This window comes from Hypanus sabinus, chromosome 12 (genome assembly GCF_030144855.1).
Source record: "Hypanus sabinus isolate sHypSab1 chromosome 12, sHypSab1.hap1, whole genome shotgun sequence".
NCBI classification, from domain to species: Eukaryota; Metazoa; Chordata; class Chondrichthyes; order Myliobatiformes; family Dasyatidae; genus Hypanus; species Hypanus sabinus.
Window position 1 is genome coordinate 67,749,873 of NC_082717.1, and position 20,020 is coordinate 67,769,892.

A 20,020-nucleotide genomic window follows, 5' to 3' on the forward strand; every position below is an offset into this window, starting at 1 on the left:
CGTCTTAACTAGTAATTATGGAGAATTTCTCAGTTGGCAAACTGTTGCCAATTACTGTGTTATGTCTCTTTTTATACTTTGCACAGTAGGGATGCCTTTGGATAATGACTTACATGTAGAGTTAATCACTGTGTTGGCTTTCGTAGTGCTGCAAGCAAATGAAGTCTTGATTTTCCCCATGTAAAAGACTAAGGCTTGAATCATCATTGATGAATCTGAAGTGCAGCCCACATGTGGCTTCACAGTAAATCAAACGCAGGTATTTGATAAATCCAATTACAGCGTGTTACAAATGTTGGGATAATATTTAAAGCAGATGGGACCTTTACACATGCAGCATTGTTGTCAGCTACATCAATAGATCCTCCACATGGCTGGGTGCCTATTAAACACTTGATTTTCCAGAACGAGCTATTGTCACTATATCTGGTTGACATAGAAATGATGTCAGCAATGCCTGGTGATGCTTTAAAGCACAATGGAAGCCACTTATACAGAGTGTATTTATACAGGGATTAAAAGATCCATAGATCCCAGCAAATTTGAAGTGGGCCCTTCCACAAACAAGTGATTTAAAAAAAACACTACTGAATTGAAAATATGACTATATATATAATTTTATGTAACTATATTGAAAGGCAACTAATTAACTGTGCTCTGATCCAACCTTAGAGTGTTTACCTTTACTCTCTCTCCCATCTCCCATTCCCTGATTCTTGGATTGAAGTACAGCAAGACATTGCTCGTGTCAGTCCAAGTCCCAAGGATAAGCAAAAACATTTGAAGCCTTTGCACTATATGTATGTAAAATTGTACCTTCAATTCCTCTCTGTGTTTATGACAATGACTTGTATTTATATAGCACCTCTAATCATTATCACCATCATGAGCCATACTCTGCCAGAGCTTCGGTGACCACTTTCTTCCCCTGCGATCTGTCCGCAGTCAAACCTCTTGCATCTCTGGCGTGAGGCTGGTCCACTTCTTGATGTTATCGATCCAGGTTGTCCTCTGCCTGCCTCGGGAGCGGCTTCCTTCTACTCTGCCTTCAATCACAGTGCATTCCAGTGTGTCATCAGTTCATGAGATGTGTCCAAAATAGCGAAGTTTCCTTTGGATAACGGTATCCAGAAGTATTGGTTTCATGCCAATCTTTTCTAGGATGAAATTGTTGGATCTCCTTTCAATGTACAATACCCTGAGGATCCGTCTGTATGCCCACATCTCAAATGCTGTCAACTTCTTTTCATCAGCTGCTTTTAGGGGAGCACCTCTAATACATTGAAAGAAAACAATTTTGACATAAGCGAATTTGGCAAATAACGAGGTTTATAGCCAAATGCTTGGCCGTGGGAATAAGCTTTGAGCAGTATGTTAAAGTAAGAGAGGTAAAGGAGTGTGAAGAACTTTAAGATCTTGGAACAGCCATAGCTGTCCACTGTTAGAATGAAGAAAATCTGAGGTGCAAAGGGACTTGGGAGTGCTCGTGCAGGATTCCTTATTGTTTAATTTGCAGGTTAAGTCAGTGGTGAGGAAGGCCATTGCAATGTTAGTATTCATTTCAAGAAGACTAGAATATTCTGTAAAAACAAAGATGTAATGTTGAGGCTTTATAAGGCTCTGGTAAGGCCTCATGGAGTATTGTGGGCACCTTCTATAAGATGGGATATGCTCTCATTGGAGAAGGTTCAGAGGAAGTTCATGAGAATGATTCTAGGAAGAAAGGTTTACTACATGAGGGCTGATTGATGGCTCTGGGCCTGTACTCACTGGAATTCATAAGAATGAGGCAGGATCTCACTGAAACCTATCGAATGTTGAAAGGTCTTGATGAGTAGATGCAGAGCGGATGTTTGTTATGGTGTGGGAAACTAGGGCCAGAGGACATGGCTTCAGAGTAGAGGTTGCTGAGGAGGAATTTCTTCAGCCAGAGAGTGGTGAATCCATGGAATTCATTGCCACAGGCGACTGTGGAGGCCAAGTCACTTGGTATATTTAAGGCAGAGGTTGCTATATTCTTAATTACTTGGGGCATGAAGGGTTATGGGAGAAGGCAGGCGATTGAGGCTGAGAGGGAAATGGATCAGCCATGATGAAATGGTAGAGCAGCCTTGATGGGCCAATTGGCCTAATTCTGCTCATGTATCTTATGGTCTTATGGAAGAAAACTGGGGATGTGTCGGAAATGGAAATGGAAAAGTAAAGTAAAATAGATCTACGGGGTTAAAACCAGAGAATATTGTTAAAAGGAAAGAAGAGCATGATTCCATGGGGCCATACTTTGAAGGTGAATTCCAAATTAAACTAAACATCTTAGTCCTTGACAATTAAAACATAACATTTTGGAAATTTCATCCTGCTCTCAGATTGAAGTAGTTTAGCTCTTAAGGACTGATGATTTTATTTATGTTTGGCCAATTTTATTTTGCCTAGCTTGCTTACAGTGTGAAATCATATTGCTAATTCTTCATGTGCATGCTGATAAACAGCCAGCCTATGTGCTCAGAACAGTGGGACACCATTTCAAGATAGTGACCTCTTGCCAAGAGACAGATTTGGAAATTGCAAGTTCAATAGTATTATTTGAGTCATGGTCAGCACTGGATTCAATGAAAAATGGTAATTTACAGAAAACTAGGGTTCAGGATTGATTGTTATCAATCCATATAAAGTAGAGCAAAAATAACATTGCCTTTTACAGGATTTTTCATAATCCAGGTGTTCTGCTGTGCTTTACAGTCAATCAAGTATATATGAAGTGGATTCACTGTTTTAAAGCAAAGAAAATGACTGCATCTAAGCAAGGCAAGTTTTGACAAACAGCATTGGAAAAGAAACCAGATAACAGCCAAGAAATTTATCAATAACAATGTCCTATGGGCCAACAGAGTAAAATTAATTTGTAATTGAGCAGAGGGCACTGGGCACTATTATTTCCTGTCTGAGCACGATGTGAATTGTGGAATGCACGAATGGGTATACTGTAGATCTGGGACTGGAACCAGATCTGGGAGGCTAATAGTCAGAGACTCATTTGTTACATAGAATGGAAAGGATTACAAAGGGCAATTGGACAGGAAAACTTGTCATGGTGAATAAAGAAATGGCAAAGGAATGGAACGATTACATTACTGTGTGACTGCCTTAATGGAAAATACACGTTACTCATATCATTGAGACTCTGGGGCCTGGTGAGAATGAGGAACTGAAAAAAAAATAGTACTAGAAAAGTTGGTGATCTTGAAAGTTGATAAATCCAGGTGCCAGATGATCTTAATCCCAGAGTTATAGAGGATGAGGCTTTAAAGATAGTAGATGCTCTATTTACCAAATTCAGAAAAGTTTATGGATTCTGGAATTATTCCTGTGGCTTGGTTGGTAGTAAATATAAGATACTTCAGAGAGGAATGAGAGAGGAAACAAGGACACCTAGCTGTCAATTCGATATTAGTGGTGGGAAAATTGCTGGGACCTACAATGAGAAATGTGATACCAGAGCACCTTTGAACTAAAGAACAAGACTGAGCAGAGTCAGTGTGGATACGTGAAGGGAAAATAAACCTTATTTCACTAACTTGTTGGAGTTTCTTGGGGACGTGACGAGTAGAATATACATGGAGGAATCAGTGGGTGTAATGTATTTTGAAACTTCCTATAATGTCCTGCATAAGAGGTTGACTAATACAAAGAATTGGGGGTAAAGTACTGACATGGATTAAGAATTCATTACTGGGCAGAAAGCAGAATGGGAATAAACCAACCCTTGGGTCTGACAGATGGAGTGTTGGAGGGATTGGTGCTTGGGGGCCCAGCTACTGAATCATCAATTTGGCCAAGGAGAAGAAAAGTCAGATTTCTAAATTTGTTGATGATGAACTAGGTGGGATTGGGATCACAGTAGTATTGCAGATAGTGCAGCTGTCTTACAGGTCCAACAACCTGGTGTGCTGGTTGTTAAGCTAACCAACTGTTATAAATTGTGGCAGGGTTGAACATTAAGGAGTGTTAAAGGACGTGCGTCAAAGAATTGGTTAGAGGGAGATGAGTGGGGAGAAGGAATTGCTTAGCTGACAGACTTGATGGGCTAAAAAGAAAACACTTCCTTTGTTGGCAATATATAAAGAGGCTTCAGGTGGAAAGGGACAGGCAGAAAGTGAGTGGGAGAGACCTGGCAGATGGAAAAGTAGGTGGTGGAAAAATATGAGGTCATCCAATTTGGTGAAAGTAATGGAAAAGCAGAGATTTTGATTGCAGTGGTGAGAGTTGGGATAGTGCTGATGATCAAAGGCATTTGGGTGTGCTTGTACACGTCATTGAAAGCCAGCTCATAGGAGCAGCAAATGATTGGGAAGACCCATGATAAATCCTCTTGGAAATAATGAAGTCTCATTGCAATTATGTACGCCCCTGGAGAATCAGCATTCGGAGGTAATCTGTAAAATATTTCTCTCCTTGCCCAAAGAAGGAAGTATTTGTTGCAGAGACAGTGCAATGGAGGTTTACTAGACTGGTTCTAGGGAGAGGTGATATCAACTGGGGCTGCATTCTTTGGGAGTTTAGAAGACTGAAGGGAGATCTCATGGAAACCTACAAAATTGTTTATGAGCTACCAGGTTCAATGCAGAGAGAATATTTCCTCTGGCTGATGTATCTGGGAACTGTCAGAACAGTTTTACAATATAAGGGTAGCCTGTTTAGGATGGAAATGTGGAGAAATTTTTTCACTCAGAGCATGGTGAACTCCTGGAATTCTGTACACTGAATGCTCAGTCCTTGTTTCATTCAGAAGAGAGATTGATAGATGTGTGAGTATTAAGGGATATTGGAACACTGTTGGAAAATAGTATTGAGATAAAAAATGAAAGACTATCTTGATGAATGCTGGAACAGGATTCAATCGCCTGTTCCTATTTCTTATGCTTTTGAGTTATCAAGTGCATGAGGAGGGTGCTCACATTGTAATTGGGGTCTTGCAGGCTGGTACCATGTAACTGGGTCTTCGAGGTTCTGGGATCCTGGTTTCAAGGTGATGTGTTGCTGGAAGCACTGGGAATATTTGGCAAGACTGGCAGCATCTCTGGAGAAAGAGAGAATTAATGTTTCAGATTGTTGACCTTTTCCTAATTCTGATGAAAATTAGAAATGAAGCAACGTTGAGAAAGTTAGAGACAAAGAGACTAGGAGAAGCTGACCAACAGAGCCTAAGGTTGCTCTAAGTAAAAGCAGGATTGGAGGAGGTGTAAACAGAAAACCTATAATTTGATCATAGGAGAGAGGAGAAAATACAGTGCCTTGAAAAAGTGTTCAGTCTGCAAAACTTTCATACTTTACTGTCTCGTTTTCTTAATGTGGCATATATTGAAGTAGGACTTTTGAGCTAATCTACAAAACATTGTGCATCATGTCAAATCATAAGCAAGGTTCCAAAACCTGTCAATAGTTTACTAAAAGTTAAAAACCATAATTGTGAGGCTGAAAAAAAGTATTTATCCCCTTTGTAATTACTATGCTAACTTTCCTCAGGTGCATTACTGTTTATTACCTTACCAACTCATCCAATTCGTTGATGTAGAAAACTGGAGGTTCACCTGAATAAATACCCTTAGGTGAATCTCCTTACCTCTGTAAGGTCCAATAGTCTGGTAGGATTTCAAAAGACCAAACTAAAATGAAGATTAAAGAGCATTCAAGGCAAGTCAGGGAACTTATATTAGAGAAACACAAATCTGAGGAAGGGAACAAGACCATCTCAAAGGCACTGAACATACCTCGGAACTCAGTGCAAAAGTGGAGCTACAAAAAATATGATGCCACAGCCATTTTGCCTAGATCAGGCTGCCCTCTAAGCTTAAAAGCCGGAGAAGGCTGGTTCAATGCTGTTCCCCAACCAACTCGGCACAGCTTGAGCAATTTTTCAAAGAGGAATGGACAAACCTTGCTCCACCATGTTGTGCAAAACTAACAGAGACTTATTCAAAAAAACTACCGGCTGTTATCGCCGCAAGAGGTGGTTCAACTTTTAGAATGTGATGTACAAATTAAAAAAATCTCAGTTAAATGGATCAAAATCCCCAGTTGTAAAACTCATAATGCGAGCATAGGTTCAGGGGCAATGTGATGGACACCAAAGCAAGATAAAAGAATGAAATAGCTAATTTTTCAAAAATAGTGATTTAAACATTGAGTCTCAAAGACGGTAATGTGCCAAATCTGAATTTCAGCTGCTTTTCCTCAAGAGATTCTATTCTTGTTGGTCACATTTGTATTCTCTCTTGTTTCTGTTTTATCTGCAACCTAAAATTTACTTCATTTATAGCTTATCTAGTTTCAAAGAAACATCACTAACCTGAATCATGAATTCTAATCCCATCCCTACAAATTACCTGGCCTTTTGAAGATTTCCAGCATTTTGTGAGCTTGTTTTAAATTTCCAGCATGTGTTGTATTTTGGATTTTTTATTTTAGTTCAGGAATAAAATGTGGTCCAAGGGAATGAGGAAAAATTATCTGCTCTTCAAAGTTTTGTTATAGAGAAGTTTGCAAGCACTTGAGAGAGCTAACAGGGCCTCATCTGAAAGAGGGGATCTTCTGCAGGTCCATGGTTCCCCCAGTACAGCACTACAGTGTTTTACATTCAAATCACCAGAGAGGAACTTAAACGTACAGTACACATTGAGAGGAGAGTGGAACCAATTCCACCATGGCTACCAGCCAAGAAACATTTTCAGGGCTTTTGCAGCTATGGAAATGGTTTCTTTATTTTGGCAGGGGGTAAAGCAGAGGGAGAATATGACCATTTTTGCAAATTGGATCCTAGACCATTTTGGATTAAAATTCAATTTTTTCAATGGTGTTTAGATTAAGACTATATAGAATTTATCTATTCTAAAAGTGAATCCAGAGGAGGAGGGAAAACAAGATCTAACTGTCTTTTATAACGGTGGTTTCCTCCAGAACTCTAGGCGTTCACAATTGTGGCTTTGTCATAAATTACCTTTTAAATAAACAAATCACTTTGCATCACAGGCAATGAGGATGAATGACTAGGTGCCAAGTTAAAACCCAAAAGCAGCCAAATCCAAGTCACTAAAACTGTCATTCCTCCCTTCAGTACAACAGTGAAGTAGGGTTTTGGCTCAGTTCCAACTTTCCATTTTGCCATGTAGGAAAGAAAACTCTATTCTGAACTTATTAGGTTCTGATCCAGTAAAGCTGGTGTTTTTGACTCATTTCTGCTAATCTCCTGAAACAAGGCCATTGTTATTTGCACTTGCATTCAGGTCACTTACCAAATACAGGGGCTCTACAGGTTACAAAGGACCTCACTTACAGAAATTTGACTTGATGCAACTTCCATATTTTAAAAGTATTTTTGTTAGTAGTAATAAAGTATTTATTCATCTTTATGAATGACTGGATGTGGCATCTATTACATTATTTTAATTCTGGGTACTTTTAGGGTGCTTTCAATGAAGTGAAAGAATTAAAGCTAGAGTTCATAGACCAATATGATGTGGGTATAGAAAATGGAATTTCTAACTACCAAGGAATCAGCCTACTGATAGTTCCAGGGAATGGAGCCCCAGAGTACGTTTGGGACTGCCTGTAAATACAAGTAGATTGGAACAGCATTGTGGACATGATTATCATTGGAGCCAGTGAACATGCCTTCATCATAATAGGAATTTAATGGCAGTTTGCTGAAAGGGAGGTGTATATAAAGACATTACTCTGGTGATTTTGTTTCTCTGCTAAATCTGATTTTGTTTTTTGGTTAGAAAACTGATACAGTATATCTATGCAGAAGTCTTAGGGCAAGTCTTAATACTCGGAGAGTGTAGTTCGCATTTCAGCATCAGAATGAAGATTTGTTTTCTATATAGAACTTTTCGTGGACTTGCATTATCACAGAATATTCTATATCCAGTAAAGTTCATAACTATTTTAAGACAGGACAAGAATTAGTCAATTTGTATGTAGCAAGTTTCCACAACCATCTGTTTTAGTGTTGTTGACTTTTGGATAAATAGTGGACAAAGGACCAGGGATTAATTTAGCTCTTTCTCATAAAATCCCCATCATAATGTGTAGAGATGGCCTTTATATGACAATAAATCTGATGCAGTAGCATAGCTTCAGTACGTAACTGATTCATAAAAAGGATTGTTTTTTTAATGTCTATTTTGAGACATTTAGTGCAGAAGCTACTTGTTAATTACAAAAGGCACAAGTGAAGGAAACTTTCCATCACATGCCTGCTCTTCAGTCTTGGATTGTAAAGAGAGCCCAAGGCAATGATCATTCATCTCCTGGTTAAGCATTAGAAACTTTCATTGAAAATGAGCCTTTATCATATCTTACATTTGCAGAAGAATGTTGCAGCACGGACATCAGGCAACATACAAATCACAATTGATGGAAGTGGTATCTTTAGTACTTTCACTCAGAAAGACGGAGCTAACAGAGTGCCAATTATAGGACCTTAAGACATGGAAACAGAATTATGCCATTTGGCCCATCGGGTCTGCTCCACCATTCCATCATGGCTGATTTATTATCCCTCTCAATCACATTTTCCTGCCTCCTCCCTGTAACCTTTAACACCCTTACTAACCAAGAACCTATCTACCTTTGCTTTAAATATAACCAATGACTTGGCTTCCATAGCTGTCTGTGGCAATGAATTCCACGGATTCACCACCCGCTGGCTAAAGAAATTGCTTGGCATCTCTGTTCTAAAGAGACTTCCTTCAATTTTGAGGCAGTGCCCTCTGATGCTAGAATCCACCACTATAGAAAACCTTCTCTCCACATCCACTCTATCTAGGCCTTTCAATATTTAATTGATTTCAATGAGGTCCCCACTCATCCCCACTCCAGTGAGTACAGCTCCAGATTGACCCTATCATTCCCAGGATCATTCTCATGAATATCTCTCCAATGCAAGCACATCCTTTCTCAGATAAGGGGCCTTAAACTGCTCACGATACTCCAAGTGCTGTCTGATGAATGGTTTATAAAGCATTACCTCCATGCTTTTACTTTCTAATCCTCTCAAAATGAATGCTAAGATTGCATTTGACTTCCTTACCACCGACTCAGGCTGCACCTTAGCCTTTAGGGTATTCTGCATGAGGATTTCCAAATCACTTTGATTTCAGAATCTGCTCCCCATTTAGAAACTACTCTGTGCTTTTATTCCTTCTGCCAAAGGAAATTACCATAAATGTTAACGTGAACAACTAAGCGCAAAATACACAGCAATATTCTTCAGATACATGAAGTGTAAAAGTGAGGTGAAAGAGGATTACAAAACCACTGGAAAACAATGCTGAAGAGATTGTGGTGGCATTGCTAATGATCTTTGAAGAATCACCAGAACCTGGAATGGTTCCAGAACACAGGAAAATTGCAAATCTCACTCCATTCTTCAAGGAGGGGGAGAGGCAGAAGAAAGGAAATTAAAGACCTGTTAGTCTGACCTCACTGGTTGGAAAGCTGTTGGAGTCAATTGTTAAAGATATGGTTTCAGGGTGCTTGGAGGCATTTGATAAAATAGCCTGTAGGGAAAATCTTGCCTGATAAGTCTGTTGGAAGAAGTGACAAGCAGGATAGACAAGGGAGAGTTGGTTGAGGTTGTGTACTTCAATTTTCAGAAGGCCTTTGACAAGATGCCGCACATGAGGCTGCTTTACAAGCTCATTGTATTACAGGAAAGACTCTAACATGGATGGCAAGGTGAAATCCTTATAGTCAAAGGAAGAACATGCAAACTCTACATAGACAACAAGAATGGTGTTGAGAACGGGCGATTGAATTTCTAAGGCAGTTATGCCACTGTGCAAAATTGTTTACATTCTTCCATGGCCTTGCATCCTGACACCCTTCACTTTCAGTTTCTAAACCATATTTCTCCCCTTTTCCTTTTTTCATGTTCATTTCCAGGTTCATATCTTGGGCACCATCTTGTCATAAAGTGTTGCTTGCTGTACTCAAAGCAATATGCACAGACACTGGAAAACTAAAATAAAAATAGAGAATACAGCAGAGGAGTCAGCATCTGGGGTAAGAGCAACAATATCTCATGTCAGTGATCTCTCATCAGATATCAGGAAATTTAGATTTGAAGAATAAGGAGAATTGGAAACTATTAATTCTACCAAATTTGAATTTGTTTAGGTGACAACAGATGAATTCTGAAAGAAGAATTTGCTAATATTCTTGTTAAAATAAACTTTCTAATGATTAACAATTTAAAATGTTAATATTGGAGATTAAATAAACTGAAACTGAAGAATACATGTAGATCAAGCCAAGATTCTCTGCTTAAATATACAAACATAATTTGACTAACTGCCTTGCCTAATGCCCTTGTGGTTTTCCTTAATCTGATTCACTACAGGCCATGAAAATATCCTGAAATGAAAGCTGAAAATATCAAAATCATTCAGCAACTTGGGCTATAAATATAGAGAGATAAATGATTAATTAATTCAGATTGGTGAGGTATCTTTGAACTAGAAGAAAATAAGGACATGGAAGTTGGCATTAAAGAGCATTGCATTGGAGACTATGTCATTTCTGTGTGGGTCCTCCCTGACTTGTTAACTTGCTGAAGGCATTGTACAATGAGGTCCAATACTTTACAGGTAAAATGTAGGCAAAGTGTTTACTTCCTTGAGTTTTACCTTTGTTGATCTAGCAGAGAAAATGATGTAGGATCATGTTTGGAGGAGAAACAGCCCAAGAGTGTGAGATTTTTAGACACGAAAGGAAGGTTTGACATCATGAGACCATAGACATAGGAGCAGAATTAGGCCATCTGGTGCATCGAGTCTGCTCCACTATTCAACCATGGCTGATCCTTTTTTTTTAATCTCCTCCTCAACCCCAGTTCCCAGCCTTCTCCCCATAACCTTTGATACCATGTCCGATCAAGAACCACCATATGTGGATGATGGTCAGATTTACTAGTGGCTGTTGGGTTGAAGTCGAGCACGTGATCTGCCAGAGTTCCTTGGTGGAGGTGGAGCACAATATTGAGCTGTGGTCAAGAGATCGTGTGTAGGTTTTGGTGTTGTGTTCTGTAGCCTTTATGCCATCAGTGATTGGTGGGGACAATGAGGAGAGGTGAGAACTACTGAGAAGCAAATACTTGAGAAGATCCAGTGCCTTGGTCTCCATGGTAATGGACCAGGTGTGGCTGCCTCCTTTTAATAATGCTTGTGTTGATCTCAGCTGTCCATTTAAGGTTTGATTTGAACCAAATATGTGTGAGGACCTGGAAAAGATTTTCTAAAATGTGTAAACAATGAACGATCTGCCCAAATATATTAAGTAATCAGGTTTTAGATTGATTGTTTTTCACAGTGTAAAAAGCATTGTATTATGTGAAAGAATTGCTGCTTTAAGTAACGAGGATAGGGTAGACAAATTGTAACAAGGAAGGGCAGAAGCCAGTTTAGGATAAACAGGGCAACAGACAAATAAACTGATCTTGGCCTCTCCACTGCATCTAAGTTGCTGTATGTGTTTATCTGACAAACAATAAAACTTACCCTTGACATTTTCTCTGTACCTACTTCCAAGCACATTAAAACTGTGCCCTCTCATGTTAGCCATTTCAGCCCTGGGAAAAAGCCTCTGACTATCCACACGATCAATGCCTCTCACCATCTTTTACACCTCAGTCAGGTGACCACCCATCCTCTGATGCTCCAAGAAGAAAAGGCCGAGTTCACTCAACCTTTTCTCATAAGGCATGCTCTCCAATCCAGACAACATCCTTGTAAATCTCCTCTGTATCCTTTCTATAGTTTCCACATCCTTCCTGTAGTGTGGTGACCAGAACTGAGCACAATACTCCAAGTGGGGTCTGACCAGGGTCCTATACAGTTGTAACACTATCTCTCAGCTCTTGAACTCAATCCCACGGTTGATGAAGGCCAACGTACTGTATGCCTTCTTAACCACAGAGTCAACTGCGCAGCAGCTTTGAGTGCCCTATGGTCTCAGACCCCAAGATCCCTCTAATCCTCCACACTGCCAAGAGTCTTACCATTAATACTATATTCTGCCATCATATTTGACCTACCAACATGAACCATCTCACACTTATCTGGGTTGAACTCCATCTGCCACTTCTCAGCCCAGTTTTGCATCCTACCAGTGTCTCTAATAAGGGAACAACATCTACAACCCTCCAATCCTCCAGAATTTCTCCCGTCCCCATTGATGATGCACAGTTCATTACCATAGAGTCAGCAATCTCCTCCCTTGCCTCCCACAGTAGCCTGGGGTACATCTCATCCGGTCCCAGAGACTTATCCAACTGGATGCATTCCAAAACCTCCAGCAGATCTTCATTTCTTAATGTCTATATGCTTAAGCTTTTCAATCCGATGTAAATCATCCCTATAATCGCCAAGATCCTTCCTATGAAATGGCAAACCAAATTGTACACAATATTCCAGGTACAGTCTCACCCACAGTTTTCACGTCTACAGCATAATGTCTCAACTCTTTTCTCAATGTCCCATCCAATGAAGGCTTTGTCACCACCCTGTTTACCTGTCTCAACACTTTCAAGGAATTATGTACTTGTATTCCTACATCTGCCTGTTTCATAACATTCTCCAACCTTAGTTAAACTTCCCAAAATTCATCACTTTGCATTAGTCAAAGTTAAATTCCATCTACCTTCTCTTCCTTTCTCTACATTTCACCTAACATTCCATCTACCTTGTTCCTACTTTCCAAATTAATCTAGATTCTAGAGTAGCAAAAAACAAAAAGCATCCAGTGAGTGGCAGTTTTGTGAGCAAAAATGCCTTATTAATGAGAGAGGTTAGAGGAGACTGCCAGACTGGTTCAAGCTGACAGGAAGGTGACAGTAGATCAAATAAATGTACGCTATAACAGTGGTGTGCAGAAAAGCATCTTTGAATACACAGTATGTTGAACCTTGAACCTTGAAGTGGATGGGCTACAGCAGCAAAAGACCTAGAACATACACTCAATGGCCACTTTATTAGGTACAGGAGTTAACTAATAAAGTGGCCACTGAGTTTATATGGCAAGCAAGTAAAACCAGCAGCACAACACTTGTCACAGGCCATCCCTCCAGCCCCCAACACTTTCCTCTCTTACAACTTTGTATCCAATTGTCCAACTCACCTGGATCCCATCTGATCTAACTTTCTGGGGCAGCCTATCATGTAGAACCTTGTCAAAAACCTTGATAAAGTCCATGTACACTTGCCTTTACCGATCCTGCTTGTCAGCACTTCGAAGAACTCAATCCACACAGCTGAACTGACCATCCTTAATCAGTCCTTGTCTTTCCAAATGCAGGCAGATCCTGTCTGTTAAAATTTCTCTAGTAACTTTCCCACCACTAGTGTCAGGCTCATCAGCCTGTGTGTCAAAGCGCTGCCATTATTCTGCCTGGTAGCCAGCTGGCGGCACAGTGGCAACAGCGCCAGACTTCGGAAGCCAAGGCTCACAAGTTCGAACCCAGTTTGACCCCGTCCCTGGGCACGCTCTCCATCCGTGCCGGGTTGAGCGTCAAGCTAGCCACTTGGCCTCATAAAAAACAAGGGTCGAGTCAGGAACGTTCGTACTGTGACCCAGTTCATCGGAAAGGAGACCAATCCTGACACTACACACCAGACAAGAATGGCTGACTGTCTGGTGTGACAAGCTATGAAATGAAGATTCTGCCTGTTTCCCTTCACGTTGTGAAGGGATTCGAGTATGCTTCTCAGTCTTGGTGAACAGCTTTCCTTGGAGAGGATCTGAAAGAGCTTGTCTCTGCTGACTGAGTCAAATGCCTCACTGAGATTAATAAACACATCTTAGAGGGGCTCTTTAGTTCTCTGCACTTCTCCTGGAGTTGACGAACAGAGAAAATCATGTCCACATTTGACCTCATAGCACGGAAGCCACTCTGTGACTCCAGGTAGCCATGTTCAGGCAAATTCTGTAGGTGGACAAAGACTTCGCCAACAGCATTCATGAGGGAGATACCCCTGTAGTTGCTTCTCATGCCTTTCATTTTGTAGAGGGTAATATCCCTTATATCCTGCCAGCACTGGCAGAGGACTTTAAGCAGCAGGTGCAGTGGGGTAGTCATGAAGTGTTTGATGAAATCTGGGGGAATCCCAATATTGCCTGGTGCCTTCTCTGAGGCCAAGCTACCAATGGCCACCTCTAGGGTCAGCATCAGATCCAGTTCTTCCTTTGTTGGCAGGCACTCAATGGCATCCAAGATAGTATGATGTGGAGAACTAATTACAGCTCAGTATTCAACAATATTGTCCTCTTCGTACTAATCAACTCCTCAATACTAATCAACAAGCTTGAAAACATGGGTGGCTAGAACTGGATCCTTCACTTCCTTCCTAGGAGACCACAGTGCAGATTGGTAATAACATCTCCTCCTCAATAACAGTTAAAACAGGCTCTCCTGTATAGAACTGTAATATTGTATAACATTAAAATCACCAGAATGTAAGTAATTGTTCTCCACTATTAGCAGTGCAAGGATTATCACTGACAATTAATATAGTCACACCTCAAGGCTGCATGCTTAATTCACTGCTCTACTCTTATTACTCTCATTACTGTGTGGCTAAGTACAACTCAAATGCCATTTATAAAACTTCAGATGACACTTCTGTTTGTAAAGTTTCAGGTGGGGATGATGAGGTGATTAGAAGTGAGATAGATCGGTTGGTTGAGTGATGTCATAACAACAGCCTTGAAATCAACATCAGCAGGACCAAGGAATTGATTGTGGACTTCTGGAAGGGGAAGTGGGGAGAGCATGCAGCAGTCCTCACGAGGGATCAGTGGTGCAAAGGGTGAGCGGCTTTAAGTTTCTGGGTATCAACATCCCTGAGGATCTGTCCATGGCCCAACACTGATGCAATCACAAAGGCGGCGTGCCAGCAACGCTACTTCATTCAGAGTTTGGCATGTCAACAAGGACTCTTGAAAATTTCTACAGATATACCCGTGGAGAGCATTCTGACTGGAATGCGCCACCTGGTATGGAACTTCCAAAGGACAGGATCAGAAGAAGTTGTCAAGGCTTGTAGACTCAGCCAGCTTCATTATGTGAACAACCCTCCCCACTGTCAAGGACATCTTGAAAAGGTGGTTCCACAAGAAGTTAGCATCCATCATTCAAGACCCTCACCATCCAGGTCATGCCCACTTTTCTTGTTACTATCATCAGGAAGGAGTTCAGGAGCTTGGAGACACATCAATTCAGGAACAGCTTCTTGCCCTCTGCCAACAGATTTTGGAACAGTCCATGAACACAATCTTGTAGAGGGTAACGATCCCTCATGAAGGGTAAAGGGTAATAGCCCTCATACCCTGCTGGCACAGGCAGAGGACTTTTGTTATTACTTTTTATATTAATATCCTGTAGAAATTTTTAGCAGTAAACTTCACAATATGTGTCATAGATAATCATAAAACTGACTGATTTTCCTGATTCTGAAATAAATTATTAAGATTACAAAGAAAATTTTATATTTTATACTTTTGCAGGAATTAACTCAAGATTAATACTCTCCCCATTCTGAAATCAAAATTATCACCCTTGATTGATTAGAATTAAAGGGTGATACCAGTATATAACTAACGAGAAGTTTTTGCATTCTGTCACTAAGAAGGTAGTTTTACTCAGCTAATAATCAATTCAGACATCAGCACTTATGACAAGCTTCATTCAAACTTGATGAAACAGTAAATTAAAAACCTGTTTCTTATATCAAACTCATAGCATATACAAAACAGGAACAGTGAGGGTAGAAGGGTGGGTTGGCAAGTTTGCAGATTACACAAAGGTTGGTGGTGTTGTGGATAGTGTAGAGGGTTGTCGAAGATTGCAGAGACATTGATAGGATGCAGAAGTGGGCTGACAAGTGGCAGATGGAGTTCAACCCGGAGAATTGTGAAGTGGTACACTTTGGAAGGACAAACTCCAAGGCAGAGTACAAAGTAAATGGCAGGATATTTGGGAGTGTGGAGGAGCAGAGGGATCTGGGGGTACATGTCCACAGATCCCTGAAAGTTGCCTTACAGGTAAATAGGGTAGTTAAGAAAGCTTATGGGGTGTTAGCTTTCATAAGTCAAGGGATAGAGTTTAAGAGACGTGATGTAATGATGCAGCTCTATAAAACCCTGGTTAGGCCACACTTGGAGTACTGTGTCCAGTTCTGGTCGCCTTATTATAGGAAGGATGTGGAAGCATTGGAAAGGATACAGAGGAGATTAACCAGGATGCTGCCTGGTTTAGAGAGTATGGATTATGATCAGAGATTAAGGGAGCTAGGGCTTTACTCTTTGGAGAGAAGGAGGATGAGAGGAGACATGATAGATGTGTACAAGATATTAAGAGGAATAGACAGAGTAGACAGCCAGCACCTCTTCCCCAGGGCACCACTGCTCAGTACAAGAGGACATGGCTTTAAGGTAAGGGGAGGGAAATTCAAGGAGGATATTAGAGGAAGGTTTTTCACTCAGGGAGTGGTTGGTGTGTGGAATGCACTGCCTGAGTCAGTGGTGGAGGCAGATACACTAGTGAAGTTTAAGAGACTACTAGACAGGTATATAGAGGAATTTAAGGTGGGGGTTATATGGGAGGCAGGGTTTGAGGGTCAGCACAACATTGTAGGCCGAAGGGCCTGTAATGTGCTGTACTGTTCTATGTTCTAGGTCCTTCAGCCCATGATGTTGTGCCTAACTAATTAAACCAGAAAATTAACCACCTAACTACAGTAATCCTGTCTGTTTACACAATGTCGATATGCCTCCATTCATGTGTCTATTCATGTGTCTATCTAAGAGCCTCTTAAATATGTCATTCATATTTGCCTCCTCTACCAAGCTTGTTGGCAAATTCCAAGCACCTATTCAGTCTCTGTGTCAAAAACAAAAACTTGCCCTGTACAAGTCCTTTGAACTTGCCCTATCTCACCTTGCATGTATATACTCTAGTAATAGACATTTTGATCTGGAAAGAAGAATCTGGCTGACTCTATCTTTGCCTCTCCCAATCTTATATACTTTGATCAAATTCCTTTTCTCAAAAGAAATCAACCCAAGTTTGAGAAGCTTCTCCTTGTAGCATATTCACACCAATCCAGGCAGCATCCTGGTAAACCTCTACCCTCCCCAAATCCTCCCCATCCTTCTGGATGACCAGAAATGAATGTGGCACTCCAGGTGCATTCAAATCAAAGGTGCATAAAGCTGCATTGTAACTACCTAATCCTTGAACTCATCGCTGCAACTAATGCATGCTGTCAAACCATCCTGTCAATCTGAGCAGCCACTCTTGGGGACCTATGGACTTGGGCTGTTAGATCCCTCTGTACATCAACACTGTTAAAGGTCCTGCCATTAACTGGGCAATGTCCCTTTACTTTTGACTTATGTCCATTTTCTGCCTATATCTCCAATTTATCCACATCCATCTGTATCCTTTGACAATCTTCTACACTATCCACAACGTACAAAGCACAATCCACCAATCCTTCTATTGCATGAGAACTTCCATCCATCTACGTTTCATCCAGGCTATATTATATATGCACCCCGCATATACATATATGTAATATGAGGGTTCTTATCAAACACCTACCTAAAATCCATGTCTCTACCTTCATTGATCACTTTTTTCATCTCCTCAGAAAACTCAATCAAGTCTGTATGACATGACTTTTTTACAAAACTGCCCCTAATTAGCTGATGATTTTAGAAACATAGAAACATAGAAAACCTACAGCACAATTCAGACCCTTCAGTCCACAAAGTTGTGCCAAACATGTCCCTACTTTAGAAATTACTAGGGTTACCCCTAGCCCTCTATTTTACTAAGCTCCAATACCTATCTAAAAGCATCTTAAAAGAGCCTATCGTATCTGCCTCCACCACTGTCACCAGCAGCCCATTCCACGCACTCACCACTCTCTGCGTCAAAAACTTATCCCTGACATTTCCTTTGTACCTACTCCGCAGCACCTTAAACCTGTGTCCTTTTGTGGTAACCATTTCAGTGCTGGGGAAATGCCTCTGACTATCCACATGATCAATGCCTCTCATCATCTTATACACCTCTATCAGGTCACCTCTCATCCTCCTTTGTTCCAAGGAGAAAAGGCTGAGTTCACTCAACCTATTCTCATAAGGTATGCTCCCCAATCCAGGCAACATCCTTGTAAATCTTCTCTGTACCCTTTCTATGGTTTCCATGTCCTTCCTGAAGTGAGGCAACCAGAACTGAGCACAGTACTCCAAGTGGGGTCTGACCAGAGTCTTATATAGCTGCAACATTACCTCTCGGCTCCTAAATTCAATTCCATGATTGATGAAGGCCTATACACCATACACCTTCTTCCAAATATTCATAAATCCTATCCCTAAGAGTCCTCTCCAATAGCGTTTCTACCCACTGTTCTATATTTGGTGAATATTATATGCTAACATCTGCTAACCATCTGTTAGCATTCATCCATGCAATCAGGACTATGTCACATATAAAACTGTGCATTTAAATTTATTTGCCAAATTCTGGCTGAATTACGACATTGGTTTTCACAAATTAGATGAAATTGAAGAATGACAAAGGTTTTAAAACTTGCTCTCGGATCACGTGGCATCAAAGCATAAGTTCATATTTCAGTGTCATTGTCTGTGATTCTGTCTCCCCTAGATCTACATTGAATTTTTGCACAGATCCCCAAATTTGCTTCTTACTGGCCTTTATTGCCTATCATCACTTGTCTCGTGGACATTTGTCTGCCCACTTTGCAGCTTCGAGTTCTCTGCATCTCTGCTGACATCTCCTTATGTGGGTAGAAAAAGTTAGAGTACAGATCAGAAACAGGCCCTTTGGCCCATCTAGCCCTACAAGTAGTTAAACTTGAATTGCTGGAATATTGGAATCTCTGCTCATAAATGCAAAGGAAATTCTTCTACACAATACGCACAACAAAAATGTATGTGCATCATCGCCTGTTTCTCTAAGGATTCTCTGAGGATTCCCTTCTGATGCAAGAATGTCATATACACTCATGCTCTTTATCCAGGACACCCAAAATAAGTGGTGATGGTGTGAGACCCAATTTTGATTTCAGATGAGATTTCCACGACACTGATATTAATAAGGCTGACAAATTTCACTCACAGCCTTTGCTAGTACTGTAGGCCAAAGTAAATTATATACAAAGAACTATTTCTCCTGCATCTCAGACAAATTCTTTCACAGGTCTTGATGATCATTAAACCGTAAAGCTTAGAATCAGTTTGGAAAAGGACATCGACTATTCTAAGGTCCAAGTGGGGCCAGTTTCAATGGGATGAAAACATATCTCAACTGGGTAAATTGGAATGAAAGCTTGGCAGGAAAGCTGTAATAGAACAATGGGAGGCCTTTAACGTGAAGGTGATTCAGCTGTGTATAGTCTAGGCGCCATTCCCATGTGGGAGAGAAGTAGAGAAATTGAAATCAGAGCTCCCTGGGTGACCAAAGAGATAGAGAGGAAAATAGATTAGAAAAGGAGCATTCATGACAGATGCCAGATTGTTAATGAAAGTGGGAACCAGGCTGATGATGCTAAGTTCAGAGAGGATGTGAAAAAGGAAGCAAAAGGAGAGAACCTGAGAAATGATTGGCAGTACACATAAAACAGAATCCATAAAGATTCTGAAAGGATCAAAGCAGCAACTGTGTTGCTAGAAGAGAGGTATGGCTGACCAGAGACACAGAACATGGCTGTGGCACTAAATGAGTACTGTTCAGCAGTCTTCACACAATTAGATGCTGCTAGAGCATTGGCAATGGAAACTGAGATTCTGGTTCAGCCAACAAATCAAAGTCACCATGGCCACAGATGATTTCCGCAGGGTGCCCTTCAATAATCAGAAGCCAGAGGTGACAGCAGAAATCATTCAAGAATAGAGGAGGTTCCACATTCTCCAGTCACAAATAAATACAACACAG

At 40.7% G+C, this 20,020-nt stretch overlaps 1 protein-coding gene across 5 annotated transcripts in view; it reads right to left on the reverse strand.

The window, feature by feature from the left end:
* Nucleotides 1-20,020, reverse strand: part of LOC132402980 (uncharacterized) — a 110,857-nt gene that overhangs the window by 27,653 nt on the left and 63,184 nt on the right. For 3 of the 5 annotated variants that reach the window (XR_009515142.1, XM_059986164.1, XM_059986163.1), the window contains exon 3: nucleotides 4,956-5,077. The exons of 1 other annotated variant lie outside the window; for it this stretch is intronic. Coding sequence is in view for 3 of the 4 variants with exons in the window: in XM_059986164.1 (XP_059842147.1) it covers nucleotides 4,956-5,077 (122 nt within the window). In the remaining variant the exon portion in view is untranslated. Of the gene's footprint in view, nucleotides 1-507; nucleotides 1,274-4,955; nucleotides 5,078-20,020 lie in introns of those variants that run through there. One more of the 5 variants, XM_059986165.1, reaches the window with a different exon arrangement.